Genomic DNA, 21,870 nt, shown 5'->3' on the forward strand with positions numbered 1-21,870 from the left:
TCCGGCTTGGGTCACTGTCTGTGCGGAGTCTGCACGTTCTCCACATGTCTGCGTGTGCTCCCTCCATATGCTCCGGTTTCCTCCCACAAGTCCAAAGATGTGCAGGTTAGGTGGATTGGCCAGGTTAAATTTTCCCTTAGTGTCCAAAAAGGGTAGGTGGGGTTACTGAGTTATGGGAATAGGGTGGAAGAGTGGGCCTAGGTAGGCTGCTCTTTCAGAGGGTTGGTGAAGACCCAGTGGGCTGAATGGCTTACTTCTGCACTGTGGTGATTCTATGATTCTATGTAATTGCTGGGTGGAGTTAAGGCACAGGCTTTTTGAGAAAGCATTTTCAGTTCAGTTCTGTTCTGGATGGGACCGCAAGTCAAGTTTTGCTCTGCAGTTTAGTTAAAAAGCAATTAACAGTCTTTAAAGCAGAGCAGACTTGTACGAGGACAAGGGGGAGCTTAAACAAGACAGGTGAAACAACTTTTGAAGACATAAAGCCAGAAGTTCTGACGGGAGTCGGATCTTTTCTGGAAAGCAGTGTCAAGAGATCTCTTTCTCAAAAAATATCTCTGTAAAGCAAGTATTCCTCTGTGTCATTGGTATTTAAGGTGGATTGAGAGCTGAGATGGTTTATTTTCTTGTTGTTTAAGTGGGAATAAAGGTAGCAGTTAAGCGTATTGTATTCATCATATTGAGTAGTCGTGCTTAAGGCATATTCATAAGCTATTTTCTGGTGTGATGTTAAAGATGTTATTACTGTGTAGAAATAAAAGTTTGTTTTAAAACACCTGGGGCTGGATTCTCCGACCCCCCCCCCCCCCCCCCCGGGCGGGTCGGTGAATCGCCGGGGGACGGCGTGAATCCCGCCCCTGCCGGCTGCCGAATTCTCCGGCACCGGAGATTCGGCAGGGGCGGGAATCGCAGCGCGCTGGTCATCAGGCCCCCCCCCCCCGGCGATTCTCCGGCCTGCGCTGGGCCGAAGTCCCGCTGCTGTAATGCCTGTCCCGCCGGCGTGAATCAAACCACCTCCCTTGCCGGCAGGACTGGCGACGCGGGTTGGCTCCGGGATCCTGGGGGGGGGGGGGTCACGGGGCGGTCTGGCCCCTGTGCCGTGGGGGCACTCTTTTCCTTCCGCGTCGGCCATGGCCGATGCGGAAGTGACCCCCTTCCCAGCGCATGCGCGGGGATGACATCAGCCGCTGATGCTCCCACGCATGCGCGGACGTCCGCAGGCCGGCGAAGTCACTTCGGCCCCGGCAGGCATGGCGCCAAAGGCCTTCCATGCCAGTCGGCGGGACGGGAACCACTCCAGCGCAAGCCTAGCCCCTCAAGGTGAGGGCTTGGCTCCTAAAGGTGCAGAGAAATCCACACCTTTGGGGCGGCCTGATGCCGGAGTGGTTCACGCCACTCCATCCTCCCGGGACCCCCCGCCCCGCCAGGTAGGGGAGAATCCAGCCCCATATCTCTATTTCTTGGTGGAAGCACTCCTGGAGTGAAGTATCTTTTCCTCACAGTCTTACAAAATTAAAATTAAATAGTGGGGTTTTGATCCAGTGTCCTAGCCACTGTTGGGGTCTAGTCTAGGATCGTAGTAATGGCTGATCTGATTGTAACCTCAACCCCACATTCCTGCCTAACCCCGATAACCTTTCACCTCTTTGTTCATCTTGGATTATCTCGCTCTTCCTTATTATTCTCCTAAACCTCCTGCTAATACATTTACATCTTTAAATAAGGAGACCAATATTGTACATAGTACTCCAGACGTAGTCTCACTAAAGCCCTGTGCAACTAACCTTCCTATTTCTGTGTTTAATTCCCCTCACAATAAATGATAACGTTCTGTCAGCTTTCCTAATTACTTGATTGTGTATCCAGACCATGGTTTTAAATCAATTCAAATTGCATTTTGCTGCATTATGTGTGTGTGATCCTCCCTGCCTGATTTTCCCTCCCTGTCTAGTTGATAAGTTAATTCTATCTCAGCAGTGTTAAACCACAGTCAAGGTGCATCACTTTGATTGTACATCCATCTTTAACATCTAAAAGGCAATTCATTGCTTTAAGGAAAATTGGGGTTGATTTTTCCACCCGTTTTTAAAGTAGCTACAACTTGGGGGTGGGGAGGGGGGCACAAATGGTGTTAAATAGACAAGGTTTCTCACAATCAATTTAATCTGAGTTTAATTTCCAGTGGACATGTTTATGGTAGCTATAAACATCTGCTCACATCTCCCAGCCAGATGTTGCTTTCCACCCATTTTAGGTGGACAGCTGATTGGTGGCATATCGAGGAGCCTTAGAAATGAAAACAACCTGCGCCTTATAGTGGTCTGCATATCTGTTTGTACACAAGGGGTTAATGTATTGACATACCAGCTAAGTAATCACTAGATGGCAGCACTCGAGAGGGGGAAAAAAGAGAGACTCAAGCCGAGTTCCTGCCTCTTCGTTTGTGTAATGACTAGTGACCAGAGGTAGAGAGAGATAGCTCAGAGTGCAGGCGTTGTTAATCACGGTTAATTCATATTCAATCTAGTTTATTTAATATCTAGTATAAATGTTGGAGAGAGAACAAACTCACAGTGTATTTGTTAACGTTACTCAATAAATTATTTGCTTTAATTAGAAGACTACGAGTGTTAATCAACATCGAGTAAAGGATCACCTTGGTAAGAAGCAAATGAGTAACATATATTACACAAGGTAATATAACACGCCTGACATCTGGAGCCCCTCACCCACATTGTCATGCCAAAAACCCACTGAGAGCTTTAACTGACTATTGACTTCATCATTCAATTCAATCTACCAATATATAATCATGCATGATATCGATAATGCTGTAGTTTAATGTCTGTGTTCAGCTGATGTCTATAAAACACTTAGTTAGCACTACATGTAGCCTTCCCTCTACCTTTTGGTGAACTCTCCACAGGATGATCGAAGATATTTAAAAAAAATTGCTAGCAGATTTCTGATGATTTCCAATCTTATTTGTTTTGCACCTGTCGTGAAGAAAACCAGCTGAACCTTTCATTTAATTTAGCGCCTCACTGCTTACTCCCAGTGATCTATAACTTGATTTATTCCATCACCAGAACTTTATTTGTGGGTGATGGGAATAACTATGAAATTTACAGAGTTCATTTCTGGCTGTAGCTCTAAGTCTGAAGAGTGGCATCTGTGGCTGTTGTTACAAGCAGATATGTGAGGCTTATATGATCGACTGTCGTGGTTACTCTGAAAAATAAACAAAATCCCTTTAAATCACAAAAGATCCTCAGGAAACTGAACTCTAGTAGTTTCCATGTTTTAAGTTATTTGATTGTGACACTTGGTGTATATTCAATATTTTATTCTTGTCATTAACTGTAACAATGTTAAAAATTGAAGGAAATTAAGAACTTTTAGAAAGGAAAAATGCAGATATTGTAAATCTTTGGCTTAAATCTATAGAGAACATGGTTCAGAAGAATTTAATCTACTTTCTGTTTAATAATCAGCATTGTTACAACACGATGCTGTTGAGGTGTAATGGCATAGAGAGTGATTGATTTCCTTTCCTTGTGCTGCTTCTCAACTTGACTGACTTGAAAGTTATTTTGAAGATATTCTTGTGGCGCAGTTTGGTACACGTATGTTCTGCACCAGGCTAATGTACCAGGGGCACTACTATAATAAGACCATAAGACATAGGAGTGGAAGTAAGGCCATTCGGCCCATCGAGTCCACTCCGCCATTCAATCATGGCTGATGGGCATTTCAACTCCACCTACCAGCATTCTCCCCGTAGCCCTTAATTCCTCGCGACATCAAGAATTTATCTATCTCTGCCTTGAAGCCATTTAGCGTCCCGGCCTCCACTGCACTCTGCGGCAATGAATTCCACAGGCCCACCACTCTCTGGCTGAAGAAATGTCTCCGCATTTCTGTTCTGAATTTACCCCCTCTAATTCTAAGGCTGTGCCCACGGGTCCTCGTCTCCTCGCCTAACGGAAACAGTTTCTTTGCGTCCACCCTTTCTAAGCCATGTATTATCTTGTAAGTTTCTATTAGATCTCCCCTTAACCTTCTAAACTCCAATGAATACAATCCCAGGATCCTCAGCCGTTCATCATATGTTAGACCCGCCATTCCAGGGATCATCCGTGTGAATCTGGAACCTTTCCATCGGGTGCAGTAGAAAGCCAATAGATCGTTTAAAATTTTGACTGAGGCCTGAATTTTCATCTGTGCGTCAAGTGCACGAGTGGGGAGAATTCAGATTTTTGGTCTGGGGTTGCACCATAATGGAAGTCAGGGAAGGCATGCCCGGAAGTAGTTTATTTTTATTCTTTCATGGGACTTGGGCATCATTGTCTCGTCCAGCATTTTTATTGGTCATCCCTAATTGCCCTTGAGAAGGTGAGCTGCCTACATGAACCGCTGAAGCCCATGTGGTGTAGGTACACCCACATTGCTGAGACATTGTGAAAGGTGCTGTATAAATGTCAGTTTCTTTGCATGCAGTAGGCAGTGACTGTAACAAAATTGCAGTTGGAGGCCCATTGCAGATTCTCTAAGGGTAATTAATCACAGAGCCATCAACTAGTGTTAGGAAAGTGGCTACAATGAAATCATTACAGTTGCAATACAATTGAACTCTGTAGCTAATACAGACTTACCATTCTGATTTATTTGGCACCAACCCACAATTTACTATAAATGGCATCTGCCCCTTTTATGCTAATGACACTATCTCCAGGATTTGTCAATCAGACATCTCTCTGCAGCTTAGGAAAAATGTTGATTGATCTGAATTTTTCAGAGAAGAATAATTTAAGGAACTTAAATTTAATACGCCATGTACTTAGAATTGGATTGTTTCCACTTCCTGCAGAATCGGTCACACCAGTTGTGTTGTACACTGTGAAGTACAATGGTAAATGTAATTCATAAATAAACTCCAACAGCAAATATAACCCCCAACACCACTCTACCCCTATCCCTCCAACAACATCCAATTTGTCCCTCACCCCTCCAATGTTTCCCCGCCCCTCCAGGACCAAAGTGCTCTAAAATAGAGATTACACTGACCATTTTTCAAGCAAGAAATCTCTCAATTGCTGAACTGCTGTTGACGTTCGGGAAGCTCTGTAGGTTTTCAAAAACAAAATTGGAACCACAAAGCTGCCCGAAGGTCGGTAGTGTCAGCGCAGCAACTCTGTGAAACTGACATGAAAGACCAACTTTAAAACCAAATCGGAGCTCTCAGCCTGAACACAGATTATGTTTTAAAGTTCGTCTTTCAGGTCTTCAGCTCTGTCTCTGGAAGCTCAGGCTGGGAGACATAAAAACTCTGTTTAGAGTAATGACCTGGGCCCTCTTGTGTTCGGCACTGTCTGCTCTCCTCCCCCCCCCCCACCAGCTCCCTGGCCCTGTCCATAACTCCTCATTACTTCCATGCCAAATTACACTTTGTACCTATGCTGAGATGTGATAAAATAAGGTTTGAAGTGTTTATTGCAGACTTCATATAATGAAGAAAAAATGGTCCACTGACAATGGACCATTGTGAAATCAATCATGCAGCATTAATCCAGAATGGAAGCCCTCAGGCTTGTGTCAACAGATAAATTGAAATAGTAAACAATTATTTTGTTCAACACCAGATATTTTGTTCAAAGGTTTAAAAGGCAGGAATTTTAAAAGCTTTGACAGCTTCCTTTGACAGTTCCATTTGACAGTTCATCTTAACAGGTCCTCCTGACAATTTCCTTTCACTGTTTTGGCAGTTGATTTTGACCGGTTTGTTGACCGTTCCAATGAATTGGCAGTTAATAAGTTTATGGATTTTTTAATGTCCATTCATGCCCACTTTTAACAGTTCCTAAGGGCACCTCACCTTTTCCCAAAGGGCACCCAAATGTCCCAAAGATGACATCCAAAAGGGTATGTTACCTTTCTAAAGGGTTACCCTGGCTATCAATAGAAAAGCACAAAGTCCCGATCTGCTCTTACTAGGTCTAATCTGCAGAATTCGGGTTTCGCATTACTGGGCCACCAAAACCCAACTTCAGCAGAGTTAGCTGATGATTTAAATGGTCAGTTGCTCTGTGAAATGCTCATGTACGAAATGTGAACTGACTCCCATTCTGGCCCCTGTAAAAATGGGAAGTGTCGTGTTGGAAGGTGGGACTTCTGATTTTCGGGCACTTCTGCTATTTTTGCCACAACAGAGAGGCTTTCCATTGTGGAGAAAATCCAGGCATTTATACTTTGAAGGCTTCACATGTCTAGAGATGCAAGAGGTCAGTAAAGTAAGTGCTTATGTCTATTTTCGTAGCTTGTTTTTCCCATAACAGGTTGTTAGCCTGAAGCTAGGGACTATAGGTTGAGGGGTATCACTTCACCTCAAGCTTGGCTGACTGGGTGACTCATCTGCTCTTACTACCTGATGTGTTGGAAGGATTTACAAGTTGACACTCGTTTGGCCACATTACATATGCACCTATGTATGGCCATCAAGCCCTGGTTCAGAGACAGGGAGGCTGCCCACTGCTCCTCTCCTCACATGCAAAATTTACTGGCAGGAAAAAAACAGCTGCTCCAATTAAGCCTGTTCCATCTTGATAAAATACTTCCTTCGCCCTGACCCTATAACTCTGTAATCTCCTAGAGGTCAGAATAGAGGGGATAAAAAAGAACCGAGTTAATAAGGAAAAATGTGCTCTGGAAAATTCCTCTCCATTTCCCTTGAGAAATGAATACCAGTGCAGGAGATCACATGGGACAATTATTAGATGTAAGGTGTCCTGTGAGAGTACCTTTAAGAAATGGGTGTTTAAGAAATGTACCTTTAAGAAATGAGTATTAGTGATATCAGAGAGTGGGTGGAGCTGGGCTGTCTGTCAGCTTTTTACTTTTGTTTTAGGCTGTTTGCTGCAGTGTGTGTTTTTGTTTAGTTTTCAGTGTTGGAGCTGAAGCCAGACAGAGCAGGTGTACTGCTGTTCTCTCTGCCATTAAAAGACAGAAGACATTTGGTGAATTCAGAATTATAAATCTTCTCTGTAGTGAATGTAAACCTTTTTTTTAAAAATAAATTTAGATTACCCAATTATTTTTTCCAATTAAGGGGCAATTTAGCGTGGCCAATCCACCTACTCTGCACATTTTTGGGTTGTGGGGGCGAAACCCACGCAGACACGGGGAGAATGTGCAAACTCCACATGGACAGTGACCCAGAGCCGGGATCGAACCTGGGACCTCAGCGCCGTGAGGCGGTTGTGCTAACCACTAGGCCACCGTGCTGCCCTTGAATGTAAACCTAATGTGCTTCTGTTGAAAGGTGTTTCTTCTGTCTTCTGGATGTTGTTTGAGAAGTTATTCAGGATTACTTAGCGTTGTATTCTTTGGGGGTTATATTTGAATTGATAGTTGCTAAGATGTTCACTGTATGTTAAAAGCTTAACTTGAGTTCATAGAATAAACATTGTTTTGCTTTAAAAAATACTTTTCGATTTCTGCTGTACCACACCTGTAGAGTCGGCCGTGTGCTCCCCATACCTCTATTAAAAGTTGTGGGTCAGGTGAACTCCATGATACACTTTGGGGTTCTCTAAACCCTGGCCCATAACAAAGGAAACTTATCTTCTGTATGTTGAAATCTCTGCACCAGTTAAGAGCTGGTCCATTTCCATCTTGAAGATATACAGGGAGTCAGCATCAACCGTGCTGTTGCACAGGTCTGCAGCTATCAGTAGTGTAGGAGGCACACTATTTCTCTGCTTGGCTGCATGTCATAGTCAGTAAAAAAGCAAAAGTATACTTGTTCTTCAGTAGTCCTTTTAAGGATGGGCGACTTGCCCAGTTTTTGATTTGCATATGAAGTGGTGACCATTTCTGTATTAAAGTATTGGGTGCGGCTGTTCAAGCCCCAACACTGTCCACTCTCTGTCCAAAACTATATTGACGCAATAGTTGGCAATTAGAACTGATTTTCAATCCGTTGCCTTGAGGGAAAAGTCAAGCCACGTTTGAATAAGCACTTACTAGATATGAATGAACTATTAGTTATTTAAATTTGCAACTCTTGGGAAAATTACAATGTTTCAGAACTGATTGTGAGAATCTGTATAACTATATCTATCTATATTTTTGTACCTTACACCATTTATTTATTTCCTTATTGATCTTTTCAAATATTTTTCACAATAGTTTTGGACTATTACTCAGCCTGATGCAATACTTTATCCACTTCCCAGCAGATGGGAGAAAATGTTTTAGAGGAGGTTCATGCCATAGCTAAAGTAATTCCCAAAAAGGTATCCAGAATGCAATATCAGGAGGGTATCTTTGTGGGATTTGAGATTCACCCTGCAATGTAAAATATGGGAATTGCTAAATCAAGAGTAAGGAGGACAGAAAAGATTTTTTAAAAATGTAATAAACTATTAAACGAATAATAAATAGTGGTCTAAAGGAAATAAGGCTGCTTCCCTGTGCCACCCCCTACCACCGCCTTATGCCGCCAAGGATGGCAGTGATAGTCCTCTAATGGTAAATCAGTTGTCACAGGAAACCGTTCATTAGTCTTCTTGCTTAGACACTGGCTCCTGTCTGTGAATGGGCAGGCAAACAAACCTAGCAATAAAAACCCAAAAAGCATTAAAGTAATATTTGACCTTGTAGTTTCCACTTGATATACTGTTAAGTAAGAAAAAAAATGATTTGTGCTGAAACTTAGCAAAACAGATGGAAAATTAAATGTGGTAAATTGATGAGACAGTGACTGTGTTATTGCTTTGAACTTTAGCCAACGTCTGCAGTGCGAGACAAGCATCTAGTGTCTGTTTTCAATTTGGTTTCAAAAACGTTACACTGATTGCAACATCCCGTGCCAGATAAAAATCTAGACATGACCTAAGAAGCAAGGAGTCAAAACGTGACGATTTTGCTAATTTATTTATCTTCTAATTATATGTTTGTTTTTCTTTTCCTGAAGTATGGGAACAGATTTTCAGCTTGAGGCCCAGGTTTGTGAACCTGTCGTTGTGGATAAATCACCCCGCTTTCTTTGATATTAACGCAGATGAAATTCAGATGGTCTCTGTAATAATGACCCCGTCTTCACTGGATTTCTGCTTGGGCAGCAAGTTGAAAATCTTAGTTTAAAAAAAAAAGAAACCCATTCAGAAAATTGTTATAAAGTTATGAGAATAATGCTGATACTGGTTAATCTTCGTGTTGTTTACAGTTGAAAATAAAACGCCCACTTTGGATAGTCTATATCTCTCTTTTCCTCCTTTCCTGTAGCAATATCGTGGATCCCTACAGGTTTCTCCGCCCCAATCCCCCCACAAGATAGTGGTCATAATTTTGTTATTTAACTAAAATTTTGTGAATCAAGTTTGAAATTGTATGATGCACTTCTTTACCTCATCTTTGCTCAGTGTGATGGGAATATATCATTCTCCTAATGCAATGTGAGAAAATGTACGTATTTGGAAAATTATGAAGATGGCCATGTGCTCAATATTTTGAGAAAAGGGTTCAACATAATTTTTTACATTTTCTAACATAGTCTGTTCTCACAAATCACAATGTTTAAGTCAATAGATTATTAATAAGGATATAAAGCAATACATTGATATTTCTAATTCCGTTAAAATAATTAATTAGTGACAGAGCATATTTAATTCCAAAAGTGAGTGAAAGAAACTTATTTGAGACATGAGCAAATTGGCATAGGGTAAATACGATCAGGGAGAATTAATGTGTGGCTCGTGGATTGGCTGTTGATTCATGGGGCACTGGCACCAGCACTGGAGAAAAAGAGAGCTGTACAGTTGGGTTGGTCTTCAGCAAAACCATGCTGGGACCAATGACCTTGTGAGGCTGTAGAGAGGGCTTTAGATTAACTAATGAGGATGGAAGGTTCATGTGGGGGGAGATTTGGAATGTTGAAGAAAATGGTCAAAGCTAGAGGGCGCAATTCTCCAGCCTCGTGCTCTCGCTCGAGCGAAACGAGGCCGGTGAATGGCGGGAGAGGCCGAAAACGAAAACCGCATCAGGCGCCAAACGGTTTGCGATGCAACTGGCCTACTCCCGTAGGCGAAATCGGGATCTCACTGGAGTGTGGTGAGAAACCAATTATCACCACTTAAGCCCTATTTTCATACACTTAACGGGAGCCACCCTATATCCAATGGCCTCCTGTCATTCAGCGGCCTCCACTGCAAGGGGCCACGCTGGAGCCTGTTAGTACTCCTTATTAAAAAGGTTAACCTGGCGGAAGGGCTTCTCTGGGGAGCCGAGTAGGTGAGTAGCCATCTTTACTCAAAGGCAAAAAGTCCGGAGGGGCTGGGCCGCCATGGGAGGGTGGGGGGAGAGGCGCTGAGGGGGAGGGGGGGGGGAAATCATGTGCGTCACTACCATGCCAACCCCTGGATCGTGTGTACCTGTTCCGGGGGCACACCTTGTCCCTGCCCGTCTGCCCCACTGAACACTCATAAACCCCACTGACTGCCGAGACCTGTGGCCATTCGGCTGAAGGCCATTCCTAATAGGAAATTGGCAGTCGTGGTTAAGTGAGCACATCACCCAACCCAAGTGGATTCCCATGGGCGGGCCATGTAGCATGTGGGAGTCATTGCCTAGCATCCCAATCAGACTCTGATGCCTGGATACTGTGCTTGAACACTGCGGGAGGCAACACCACACATGCAGCATTCTGGGTTGAGGGGGAGGGGGGGGGGGAATCAATGGGGAATCAATGGGGAAATGGAGGGAGCCACCGCTGTTCGTCAGTCTAACACCCTCGCCCAATGCCTTAAAGATATTGAGCACTGTGGCAGTGAGTTTGGACCCAGCAGAACTTGTGCTAGTGGTGCTGCTAGGCCGAGTGGCTAGACCCCACCCCACATCTTGAGGACCCAGCCACCCATCAGGGAGGGACCCAGAGGGTGAGTCCTATGATTGCCCAGAGTGTGCAGCCATCACTGGTTGTTTGAACCGATAAAGGACAGTGCATGCCACGGGAGGCTCCGCCTCAAAAGGAGATGGTGCGGCATCTGTGTCATGTCCTTGCAGACTTGGCACCATGGAGGAGGAGGACATCTGCCCACTGTGGTCGTCTAGGTTATCGCAGCTCTGAACTTTTACACCTCGGAATTCTTCCAGGGCTCGGCCGGGGACCTGTGTCATTTTACAAGCTACAGCCCAGAGGCACATCTGACAGTTCACGGGTGCCCTGTTTGCCCAGGTGGAAAACTACATCAACTTTGACATGGACTAAGCCCAGCAAGATGCCCGGGCAGTAGGTTTCTCCACCATCGCCGGGATGCCCCAGGTCCAGGGGGTAAAAGAAGGCACACAGTTTCCCTGCACTCACTGGACCAACTGGAAGTGTTCTCCATTAACAGAAAGGGGTTCCACCCCTTCAGCATACATCAAGAGTGCAACCACCACATGGAGATTATGCACGTCTATGCACGCTTCCCGGGAGTATCCACGACACTACATCCTGGGGCAATCTGTCATCCTCGGCCTCTTCAAGGACCACCCCAGGGGGATAAGGGGTACCGGCTGAGGACCTGGCTAATGATGCTGGTACGGAGGCTGGAGACCGAAGTGGAGACCAGGTACAACAAGGCCTTTGAGGCAACCCTGGCTGTGAATGAGCCGTGCATTGGACACCTCAAAATGTAGTGCCGATGCCTTGACCACTCTGGTGGTGCACTCCAGTACACCACCCAGAAGGTTGCCCACTTTGTGGTGGTCTGCTGTGTCCTCCACAACCTCGCACAGCAGCGCGGTGATGAGATGGAAGTTGGTGATGAGGAACATGTGGCCACTACCGAAGGCGAAGATGATGAGGCGGCGCCAGAACAGCAGGGGCTGGGGAACAGGCCCAGGGAGGAACTGGAGGGCCAGCCGGAGGCTGCAGGACAGGCAGCAGTGGCGAGGGTCCGGCTAACCCGCAGGGCCAGGGAGGCTCTCATACTCGCCTGATTCACTTAGGACGTGGTCTGGTCTATCATCGCTACCTTTCCCACCCCCATCTCTCACCCTCTCAGGATATTGTTACATCATTCCAAGGTGCTGGGACCATGCTGGCACCATCAGCAGCTTACTTTCGAGGACAAGGGGATGATGATAACCCACAGAGCTGAGCGCCAGTGCTTCTCAATCTATGCCATAGTCTGACCCCTGCCTGTCAGCTGAGTGCTCGCTCACACCCATCACCTGCACACAGTGTGCCCGGGGAGGAGGGGATGCCTGGAGAGATGGGCCAAGTATTCGGAGGTTGGCTCGCACTTGGAAGAAAGTGACAGAGGCATCATACTAAGTGTGTACAAGGGTGTTTATTGTGTTTTACAATTCCCCACCACCTATCTTGCCCTCCCCCCTTCCCGGTACCCTCCGTGATCCTCCTTCTGCTTTTCCTTCCTAGCTCTACATCTAGCTGTGTCCTCAGGATGAACATCAGAGGTGGAGACAGCCAGCTGCTAACCTCACCTCATGGCCTCCCATGCCCCAGGTGGGCTTCCTCTGGGGACTCTGGGGCCAGAGGTCCTCGACGCACTTATCAATAGCACATGCACAGCCATGCTGCCCTGTTCCGGATGCTGACTGTGAGATGCGGCCTCCTCAGAGTGGTGGAACTCGGGGGGGAGCTGGTGGCCACCATCACCACTCCATGGGATGGGTCTGGGTTGCCACCCAGCGCCCCCTACTCCCAGTAAGTGACTGGGGCATGCTCTACAGTGAATTGCAATGTCCACCCATGACTGGGACAAGCTCCGCAGCGTCTTGACCATTCCCATCTGATTGCAGGATATCCCGCAGAATCTCATCAAGGTTAGCCTGGTACTGGGTCACATCCCGCAGTGAGGCAGACATTCTGCCAAGACCTTAGCCATGGTTGTCACCGGCTGCGCATAGCCTTGGGCACCTCCCCTAATGCTGCCGATATCATGCACTCACATTTGACAGGTCTTCTTGGTGGAGCCTGGTGGTTCCTCATCTCTGTGGTATCCGATAACCTCCGCATGGGTCACCGCCCTGTCCTCAGCCACCCCGTCACCGCCAGGGCCTGTTCCTTGAAGGAGGTGAGGATTCTTACGTTCGACACTCCATCGTAATCTGGGCCCTCTCCAAAGATTGTTGGAGAGCTTTTCCTGAGGAGACAAAGAGAGGGCATCGTTAGACAAAAGCATGGTTCACAGTGGTGGGGGAGGTGTGAAGGAACGGTTGGGGGGTTGGGGTTGAAGGCAGGGGAGGGTGGAGGGAGGGACGGGTGTTGCATGGAGAGTTGGGGGGCTAGATGTTCACGTGGGAGTGGAAAGGTCTCTGAGTGGGGGTGGGGTGAAGGGGGGGGGTGGGAGATGTTGGTGTCTACTCACTTGTGCTGCCCGGTTTAGGTCATTGACCTTTTCCCTGCACTGGAGGCCAGCCCTCCTGGTCACACGCCCGGCACACTCAGCGTCTGCCACCTCGTCCCAGGCAGCACTGTCTGCCCTGTGACTAACCCTCCTGGGCCCTTGGGGGAAACAGGAGATCTCTCCTGGCCGTCACCGTATCTCGGAGCATCCCCAGACCTGCATATCCGAATCTTGTGGCCGGTGTCCTGGGCACTATTGTTGTGAGCTGGCTGCCCTGTGACTGACCGTCCTGGACCCAAGGGGGAACAGGAGATCTCTCCTGGCCATCACTGTATCTAGGAGCCTCTCCAGGCCTGCATACCTGAATCTTGGGGCCAGTCTCCTGGGCAGCATTGTTGTGAGCTGGCTGCCGTTAGCTGTGTAAGGGCTGTTTCAAGTGCTGCTCGACCTTGTTGGCAGGAGCTGGCAAGCAGAGTGCCGGCCAATCGGCTAGCGAGCCACCTTTTGCGTCGAGAAGCCCATGAGGCCTCGTTAAGTGGACCAATTAAAGTTGAATAGTGCTGCCGGCCTAGCTCGGATAAGCACCTGGAAGTTCGTGGCAGTTCCTGCTTGCTATCACACTGAGAAATCTTTCCGGAGAATCGCGCGCATGGTGCAGGATAGTGATACAGCTAATGGAAACCAGAGTGTTACATAAGGGACAAAGAGTAGAAACAAAAGTGTGAACCAGCAAATAAGATCTAAGGAGGGGCAAATATTAAAAAGACTAAATTTAAGGCACTTTGTTTGAATGCAGGCAGCATTCCGAGCCCGTACCAGCCTCCCCGAACAGGCGCCAGGACTTGGCGACTAGGGGCTTTTCACAGTGACTTCATTGAAGACTACTTGTGACGATAAGCAATTTAAATTTCATTTTTTCATTCAATGTGGATGAATTGATGGCACAAACAGAAATAAATGAGTAAGATAGCCGTTACAGAGACATGGGGCGGGATTCTCTATCCCCAGGACACCCAGAATGTTTTCCCCGATGGTGCGGAGAATTGGGCATTGGGGTAAAATCAGGATTGACGGCTGATGCTTACCCGAATGCCACGCTCCGACCCCTCGCTGGTGGTGTGAATGAGTTCCACGCCGCACACCAGCGAGAGTATGGAAATAAATGCCAAGAGGCCATAGTGACTCATTCGAATCTATTTAATTGGCGCGGCATCCTATGTTCCGCCCTCCCATGATTGCCCTGTCCCCACGGCCAGGGATCACGTGGGTGAGGTTTACTTGTGATCTCTATAATCGTGATCCTGACTTGGTGGACCTCGTAACCCCTTGGCCCATCGCAAGGTCCACCATGCCAGGGCTATGAGGGTAGAGGTCACCCAAGTCCATCCCCCTTCCCCCGCATGGCACAGCAACTCCCAACCCACGATTGCCTGGGCGCCACCCCACCCTCAAGTATGGGGTGACTCGACCAGCCCCCCCCTCCCCTCAGGGACCCATGTAATATTGAGACCCCCCAAAGGGACCCCTGGAATAGGGGGACCCTCACAGGGACCCCCTACCTAAAGAATCCTTCTCCACATATCCACCCCCCACACACAGAACCCCCCACTCCCCAGAAAAGAGACCCCTGACTGGAAGCTAGAGGGCAGTCCAGACAGGGGCAGTGCTAAGAATTATAGCTGTAATACTTGCCTTGCAGCTCCACGTGTCCATTCCTCGAAGGTGAGCAGCTGTACCTGTGTCTGGTTCCATAGATCCACTGTCTACAATCCATTCATGGCTTTTGAGTAGTGGTTTGTGACTGACAGCACATAAAACCACCTGCAACTTTGATACATTCATAGGCCCCTGAAGTATGAAGGGCTAAGTGATGAAACCCCATGTTTTTAAACATTTCCCACATCAAAGACATGTATGTTGCACTAAGTACATTCCAAACACTCAAGCGTGTAATTTCACTGCACTTGTGTCTCTTTGGCGTATAGTACAGTTGTGAGAAATGATCTTGGCTCAGCGGATCAAGATTTCAATCCATTTGGATGGAGATGAGAAATAGCGATGGTGGAAGTAGTTTACAGGTGCCCTCTTGACAGTAGCTATACTGTTGACTGGTATACAGTGTTGTGAGGGGAGAGGTGTGAAAATTTTAAATTATGCCGGATATCTGTTTTACGATTCTCCCCGAATTCACTCCGGACTTTGCGCCCGCGCCATGTTTCTCACTGACGGCTGATGCTGGCTCACAATCACCCCCACAATCACTACACAAAGATTAGATACAGGTGAGGAAACAGCAATACAATTACAGTGTATAATTGTCCCTCAGTCTCTCTTCTGTGGCAGACCTCTATTTTCTTACATGCGTTGATGGTTTTAGTTGAAGTTTCTCAGAAGCTGCAAGGCTTCTTGGATTTTCAGGTGGATCTCAGGTTAACTTGAAGCTAGAATAGTGGGAGTCTTTCATGTATTGCTGTATCATAGTCATGCAGCTGGTTCGATGACTGCCCTGATACACTCTGATGAGGTTCTGCAAGCAGATTTTGCTGTTTTTAAAAACTGACAAAAACATCGCTGTGCTCATGTGTCTTGTGCAAGTTAAAATTTTATTTGTCCAAAGAAAATTGGTGTGTTTTTTACACATTGCGTGTTGCCGTTTGACAATTTGAAATTCATCCTGTCTTGTTTGAGAGAGGAAAACTATCATGACACAAGGAGGGTGAATGGGATGCCTTCCACATTTGTCTAATGTATATTAAGCTCCACTTTTGTCTGTGGTGAAATAGTTCAGCTGGCTGGAATGCTATGGTCCTGTTGTTGATGGTCCATTCTTATGCAAAGAGATGTGTGAATTTCCTGGCATGAAAGATTTTCTTGAGTCTCAAGACTATCTGGCTGTGAATGCCAAAGGTTTCTTAATTGGACATGGCCATTTTAACAGAATCTTTGTGTCCAAACTGTTGTCTGGAAGTTCAGAATATATTGCTGCATGATACTTGCCACTTTAACTTGGCAGAAATGGCACCAGCCCTCTAATCTAGTTGAAAAGTTGTTCTGAGAGGCTGAGGGTATTAAGTCATAATTTATAAATCACTTTTATTTAAAATGGAAATTGAACTGTAGCACTTATTTTTAATCATAGTCGATATAAAAGATTTAGTGCTTGAATAAGTCTGGATTTGGTATAATATATTTCACAGACCAAAAGGTTTTGTGTACTGGAATATTATATCTCAGATAATCTTTGTGACACCACATTTATATATGGGCCAGTACTATTTCCAGCTCTCCTCAGCTCAACTGAAACTGCTTCGAATGTGCATCTAGTAAGATCAACAAGGTCAATTTCACAAGGTTTCACTGGGAGGAAATCAAACTCTCATGCCTAACTCATTTGAGTCTATATTTCTAATGTACAATGTTGCTGGACTGATTGAATATGTGCAATGAGAAGGGTGGGTCTCTGTGGTATATAGTGGTATATTTAGATAAATGAGATCCCAACCTGATCTTCACAATTTCAGGTGAGACTCCACCTCCAGGATCTTTGCCGCAAAAATAAAATGGACACATCATTATTCAATAGAGCTGTCCTGTTCTGGAGTGTCTTTTAAAACAAGTGTGGTGATATGATCTGCATACCTGTCTACCATTGGGGCAGAACACCGGCTTACCATTGGCCCTGGTCCATCATGTGCCTCTCGACCGATTGGCCGAGGCTGAGTTAACCACGCCTCCATTAACGAGGTATAAATGGACAAACGCCCGGCGATCGTCCATTCCATTGTAGACGATCGCAGAGCTATGTTCTAGTCTATTAAAGCCTGACTTTTGTAAAGCACTCGTCTCGCGTACAATTGATGACGCATCAACAAGGCAGTGAACTTAAAACACTCCGTTTACTCATTTCTCTGTATATTTCTGCCCTTTTCCTGGTGCTGTCTGTTGCCCTCCACATTTTTCTGAAAATGTCCAATTACTGAATAAATTGCCCTAAAGGGCAGTTAAACGGGATGTTAGGCTATTCTTCAAAACATGAGTGAGGGTCCTCATTCAGGACCCCTCTCCAAAATTGGATAGCACTGGGTGGAGCAAAGCCAAACCCGAGCAATCTGGTACATGCCCTCTAGTCAATAATAATTTAACATACAGCATGGATCTGGTACAAGTGCTGTGAAAGCGCCAATATTCACTATTGACAGAATAGCAGCAGGAGAGATAAAAATCCATCTGCAATGAAAGAAAATAGATTTTATGATGGATATAACAGCACCAGAACATCTCAATTAAATTACTCAGCATTTTAAAGGGGATCAATGTGCCTGTTTTGTTTCTGTGCACTCAAATTAAATCCGAATTTAGTAGAAGGCCGAGTGGCACAAGGATGCTTTTGAGACCCAAAGTGATGGGATGAATGTCGCTATCTGACAGCTGCATGGGAGGCAAAACACTGAGGCCAAATGACTTAATGGTGAAGCAGAGCGGCAGCACTGAAGGAAATAAATCCTGAACTCTGGATCCAGCTACCTCTTGGGAGATCCTGCCCCATGTTCCCAATGATCTGTGGCCAAAGATCTGGCTAAAGAATCGGTCTGCTCAGTCATATGAGGACACATTGCAGAAACCCCTGACCCTGAGGAGATATCATCCTCGAGTTGAAGGATAGCCGATGACGGGCTTGTGTTCTGGCAAAATCTACCAGGTTCCTACGCAGGCAAAGGCAATAGTAAAGAACTGTTCATAGTTCACCCAAATGTTGGATGAGCTGTTAACCCAAGGCTCTAACTGCCTGTTCAGGTGCTTGTTAAAGATTACTTGGCATTCGTGAATGATACCAGGATCGTAATTTGATGCCACTTTTCGGAGATTTAGCTCACTGCATGTACCCAAACCTGCCTCCCATGCCAAAGAAAACTACCCTTCACCCCCCCTTTGTAAAAGTGATGCTATATTTTTAATTCAAATAAGATCTTAATGTCTCATTGATTAACTAAAACATACAGTACTATTCTGTATGAAATTTCTTCTGACCGAAAGAAAATTGGTCGTATGGGGAAACAAAACAAAGAAAATATATTTTTTTCTCATAGTTACATATAATTCTGGACGTTTGCCACTGTTTGGAATTAAAAGAGAGGATTATGTTGGATTTTGTTTCCTTCAGGAATTAGAACTGGCTGCAGCTTAGCCTCGACTACATTGGTATTAAATTAAATGCATTTCTGTCTTCGAGTTCATCCTTTAGCTGTTGTGACTTTGGAGTGACTTCCAAATCAATCAAATTAAATTCTAGTCCACAGATTAATGACCATTTCAAATTTGTTTTGAAAACTATTGGAGTGGGAAAGTCAGGCCTTTGCCAAAACAATTGCGAAAATCTCCCCCCAAAATGGATTGTATTGCTTGTTATTGTTTGCGGCACTGTCTATTATATCATTTTATCAGTAATATTGTTAAAGACAAGGCAGCAGCGATAGTGTGGAAGGAGGAAATTGCCTCTAGATTGTCCTACCTTTCAGTTTTTATTTATACACGCTGTGGCAGTAGGCATCGCTGCTGGTGTCTTTGTTCCTTCACACAGCCATCTGATCCAGATTACCTGAAGGCCAGCGTTTAGTCTAGAATCAGGCCCTCGAGGCCCAGAGCAGCTCCGAGTGACCCACCGTGATCAGCAACTGTTGACCTCCAGCGGAACCATCTTGCAGGAACGCAAATAAATAAATGAGCGCAGAGGCCTGGCATTAACAGATTCCACAGGGATGATTTCATTTCAATCCCATTTGAAGGAAATTAATTATATTCACAGCATGAAATAAAGATTTTGTTTGGCTGCATTGATAGTTCTCATGCTCCTAGTTATGTAAGAGAAAGACCAATAGGTTTGGGAATGCATTCTGAGGATGGGTCAAATAGTGGGACTGTTGGTGTGCTGGAGGAGGGTTCTCTTCAGAGAATCTCAATCATTTGTTGCCTGACAGATAAAACATCTCTCGTATTCGTTAACCTTGGTTTTCTTCGTCTCCTTCCTCCTGTAGCATGTCGTAAGCAGCAGCAAACCTCTCAAATTCTCGAGGTTCTACTGAATTGATCTAGCCACCCTTTCGTACGAGCTTCTGTTTCAGAGCTCTGGAATGAATATTAGCCTTTATTCTGATGCCCCTGAACATCTGTACCCTTTTTCCTGTCAAAATTCATGAGCCAGGTGTAGAGGTGATTCCACCAGTCTCGAAGGAAGCAGATGATGGCTGTTAGTCAGGGTTGAATAAGGGAATTGAAGAATAGTGCAATACTTCACATCTAAAAAAGAATTGGGACTTCATCTGACTTTTCTTAGACTTGAATTTTCAGAGTAATTTGCTTTTGTTATGGAGTGAAGGAAATGGGAACCGTCTAGGCGCCAAGCTCTGAAATTCCCTCCCTACAGCTTTCTTACTCCCAATATCCTTTATGATGCTTACCTACCTCTCTTACCCATCCAAATGCCTCCTTCAGCTCATTACATCAACCGATTAAACTATGGCAAGGGGCATTACGACTTTTCCTACATTATAAGGTGTTATGTAGATGAAAGTTGTTGTTGGTATCAGATTTACAAATGAATGGTTTGTATGTATTTATTACAGTTAAGATCAAAAAAGCAATGCTTTGTAGAAGGTGACAAATACCGGAATGATCCAGCAAAAGAATCTCAGCGTACTTGTGATCTACCTCCACAAGCATTGGACAAATACCACAACATGGGATTAATAGAAGCCAAGAGTGCCTTCATTCAGAGGACAACATTCTGTGTTCCAAGGTAACAATTTGGGGGCAAAGATATTCTGAATTAATTCAGGGGCAGCACGGTAGCACAGTGGGTAGCACTGTGGCTTTACACCGCCAAGGTCCCAGGTTCGATTCCCTGCTCGGTCACTGTCTGTGTGGAGTCTGCACGTTCTCCCCGTGCCTGCGTGGGTTTCCTCCGGGTGCTCCGGTTTCTTCCCACAGTCCAAAGACGTGCAGGTTAGGTGGATTGGCCATGCTAAATTCCCCAAACGTGTCCAAAAAGGTTAGGAGTGGTTATTGGGTTAGGGGGATAAGGTGGAAGTGAGGGCTTAAGTTGGTCGGTGCAGACGCGATGGGCAGAATGGCCTCCTGCACTGTGTATTCTATGTTCTATGTGTCATGTTAGGCACACTGGTCTAACACTGGCTGCAACTGGATGCAGTTTAGATCAGAAAGATACTCCAGACCTTGAAGTTAGTTCAATCAGGTTTATTGAACTAATAGCATAGTTCTCTGTGAGTTCGACTCTCTGCTAACTTAAGTGTGGTTGCTCTGTCTAACTGAACCAGACTGGCTCTGTCTAACTGAACCAGACTAGCTCTTAGCCACATGGTGGAGGTGTGGGACTGTAACAACCCCCTTGACTGGCTCTCCAGGTGTTCATCAGTGGAAAGAGGTGGAGTGTGAGTGCCTCGTGTCTTTTATAGTCAGATCCCACTCCTGAGTGTCCTGCCTGCTTATTGGTCATGTCCTGTTCTCCTTGTCCATTAGCTGCTTGTCTGTATTATGTGTGTGCCCGCATATCATGACACTATGTTTATTCCAACGAAAACATTTTAGGGTGCAGTTATATTTAACTGAGAAATGATTTGGGGTTAAAGCTAAAGTAGCATTCTAATGCAAGGGTTCACGTCACCAAAGGCCTCCAAATTATCTTCAAAGGTTTTTAACATTAGGAGAAAAGATACTTCTGCTGACTTCACTTTGCAAACACACACAAGCACGAGCAGCCCTATTGCTGACCTCCGGATGATGTGCAGCAAGATACTGGTGGGTGAGATTTAATAGTAAAGTCTGACCAGACAGGGAGCAGGGGGAGGGGAAGTTAGACAGGGTTGGGTTAGAATTGCCCAGGAGGAGCAATTTCAGAAGCCCGATGCTGAGGGCTCTGGGCTTTTATGTCAGTGGTGGGAATCTGTTTTATTGTCAGACATGCGGCCTTTATGGTGCATTATACTCGGGTCCTTGTTTGCCAGTTACAGGTGTTTGGGAAAGATTCCATGCCTATTCGAGGGACAATGAGTTCTCCAGGTACCATCATCTCTATTTATTCAGTGATGCCACACAGGAGCAGTGAGAAGGCAATTGAGCTTATTAAAGCGGCACTTGTGTCTTATTTGCATGCCGCTGAATGAAATTTAATGTTACCTTGTGAATTAAATATGCTGTGCATTGCATCATGGCTGTCAGATGCCCAACCATTCAAAGGTACCAGTATCCAGGCAAGGCCCCAGGCTCCGAGGGTAGATCAGCCATTTTGGAGCTGCCTTTCACTGGAGTGGAAACTGCTGCTGAAAGGGGAGTCCCAAGGAACTGAGGGGCAGTGCAAGGGAGCTGAGGGGCAAAACCTCATGTGTACCGGGAATGCCTGGGACCTATTGGAAAAGCAAGGGCAGTGACCAGTACAGAGGGGTTGAAACAGACAGGGGATTCATCCCCCGAGTATTCTTGGATTTCCTGCAAAGAAGTGCAC

General features: G+C 45.6%; 1 protein-coding gene across 6 annotated transcripts in view; it reads left to right on the forward strand.

Moving 5' to 3' along the window:
• LOC119957921 overlaps nt 1-21,870 on the forward strand; it is a 200,775-nt gene that overhangs the window by 56,653 nt on the left and 122,252 nt on the right. For all 6 annotated transcript variants that reach the window (XM_038786166.1, XM_038786149.1, XM_038786122.1 and 3 more), the window contains one exon: nt 19,976-20,148. In XM_038786166.1, the coding sequence (XP_038642094.1) occupies nt 19,976-20,148 (173 nt within the window). The remainder of the gene's footprint in view (nt 1-19,975; nt 20,149-21,870) is intronic.

This window comes from Scyliorhinus canicula, chromosome 2, assembly GCF_902713615.1.
Source record: "Scyliorhinus canicula chromosome 2, sScyCan1.1, whole genome shotgun sequence".
NCBI lineage: Eukaryota > Metazoa > Chordata > Chondrichthyes > Carcharhiniformes > Scyliorhinidae > Scyliorhinus > Scyliorhinus canicula.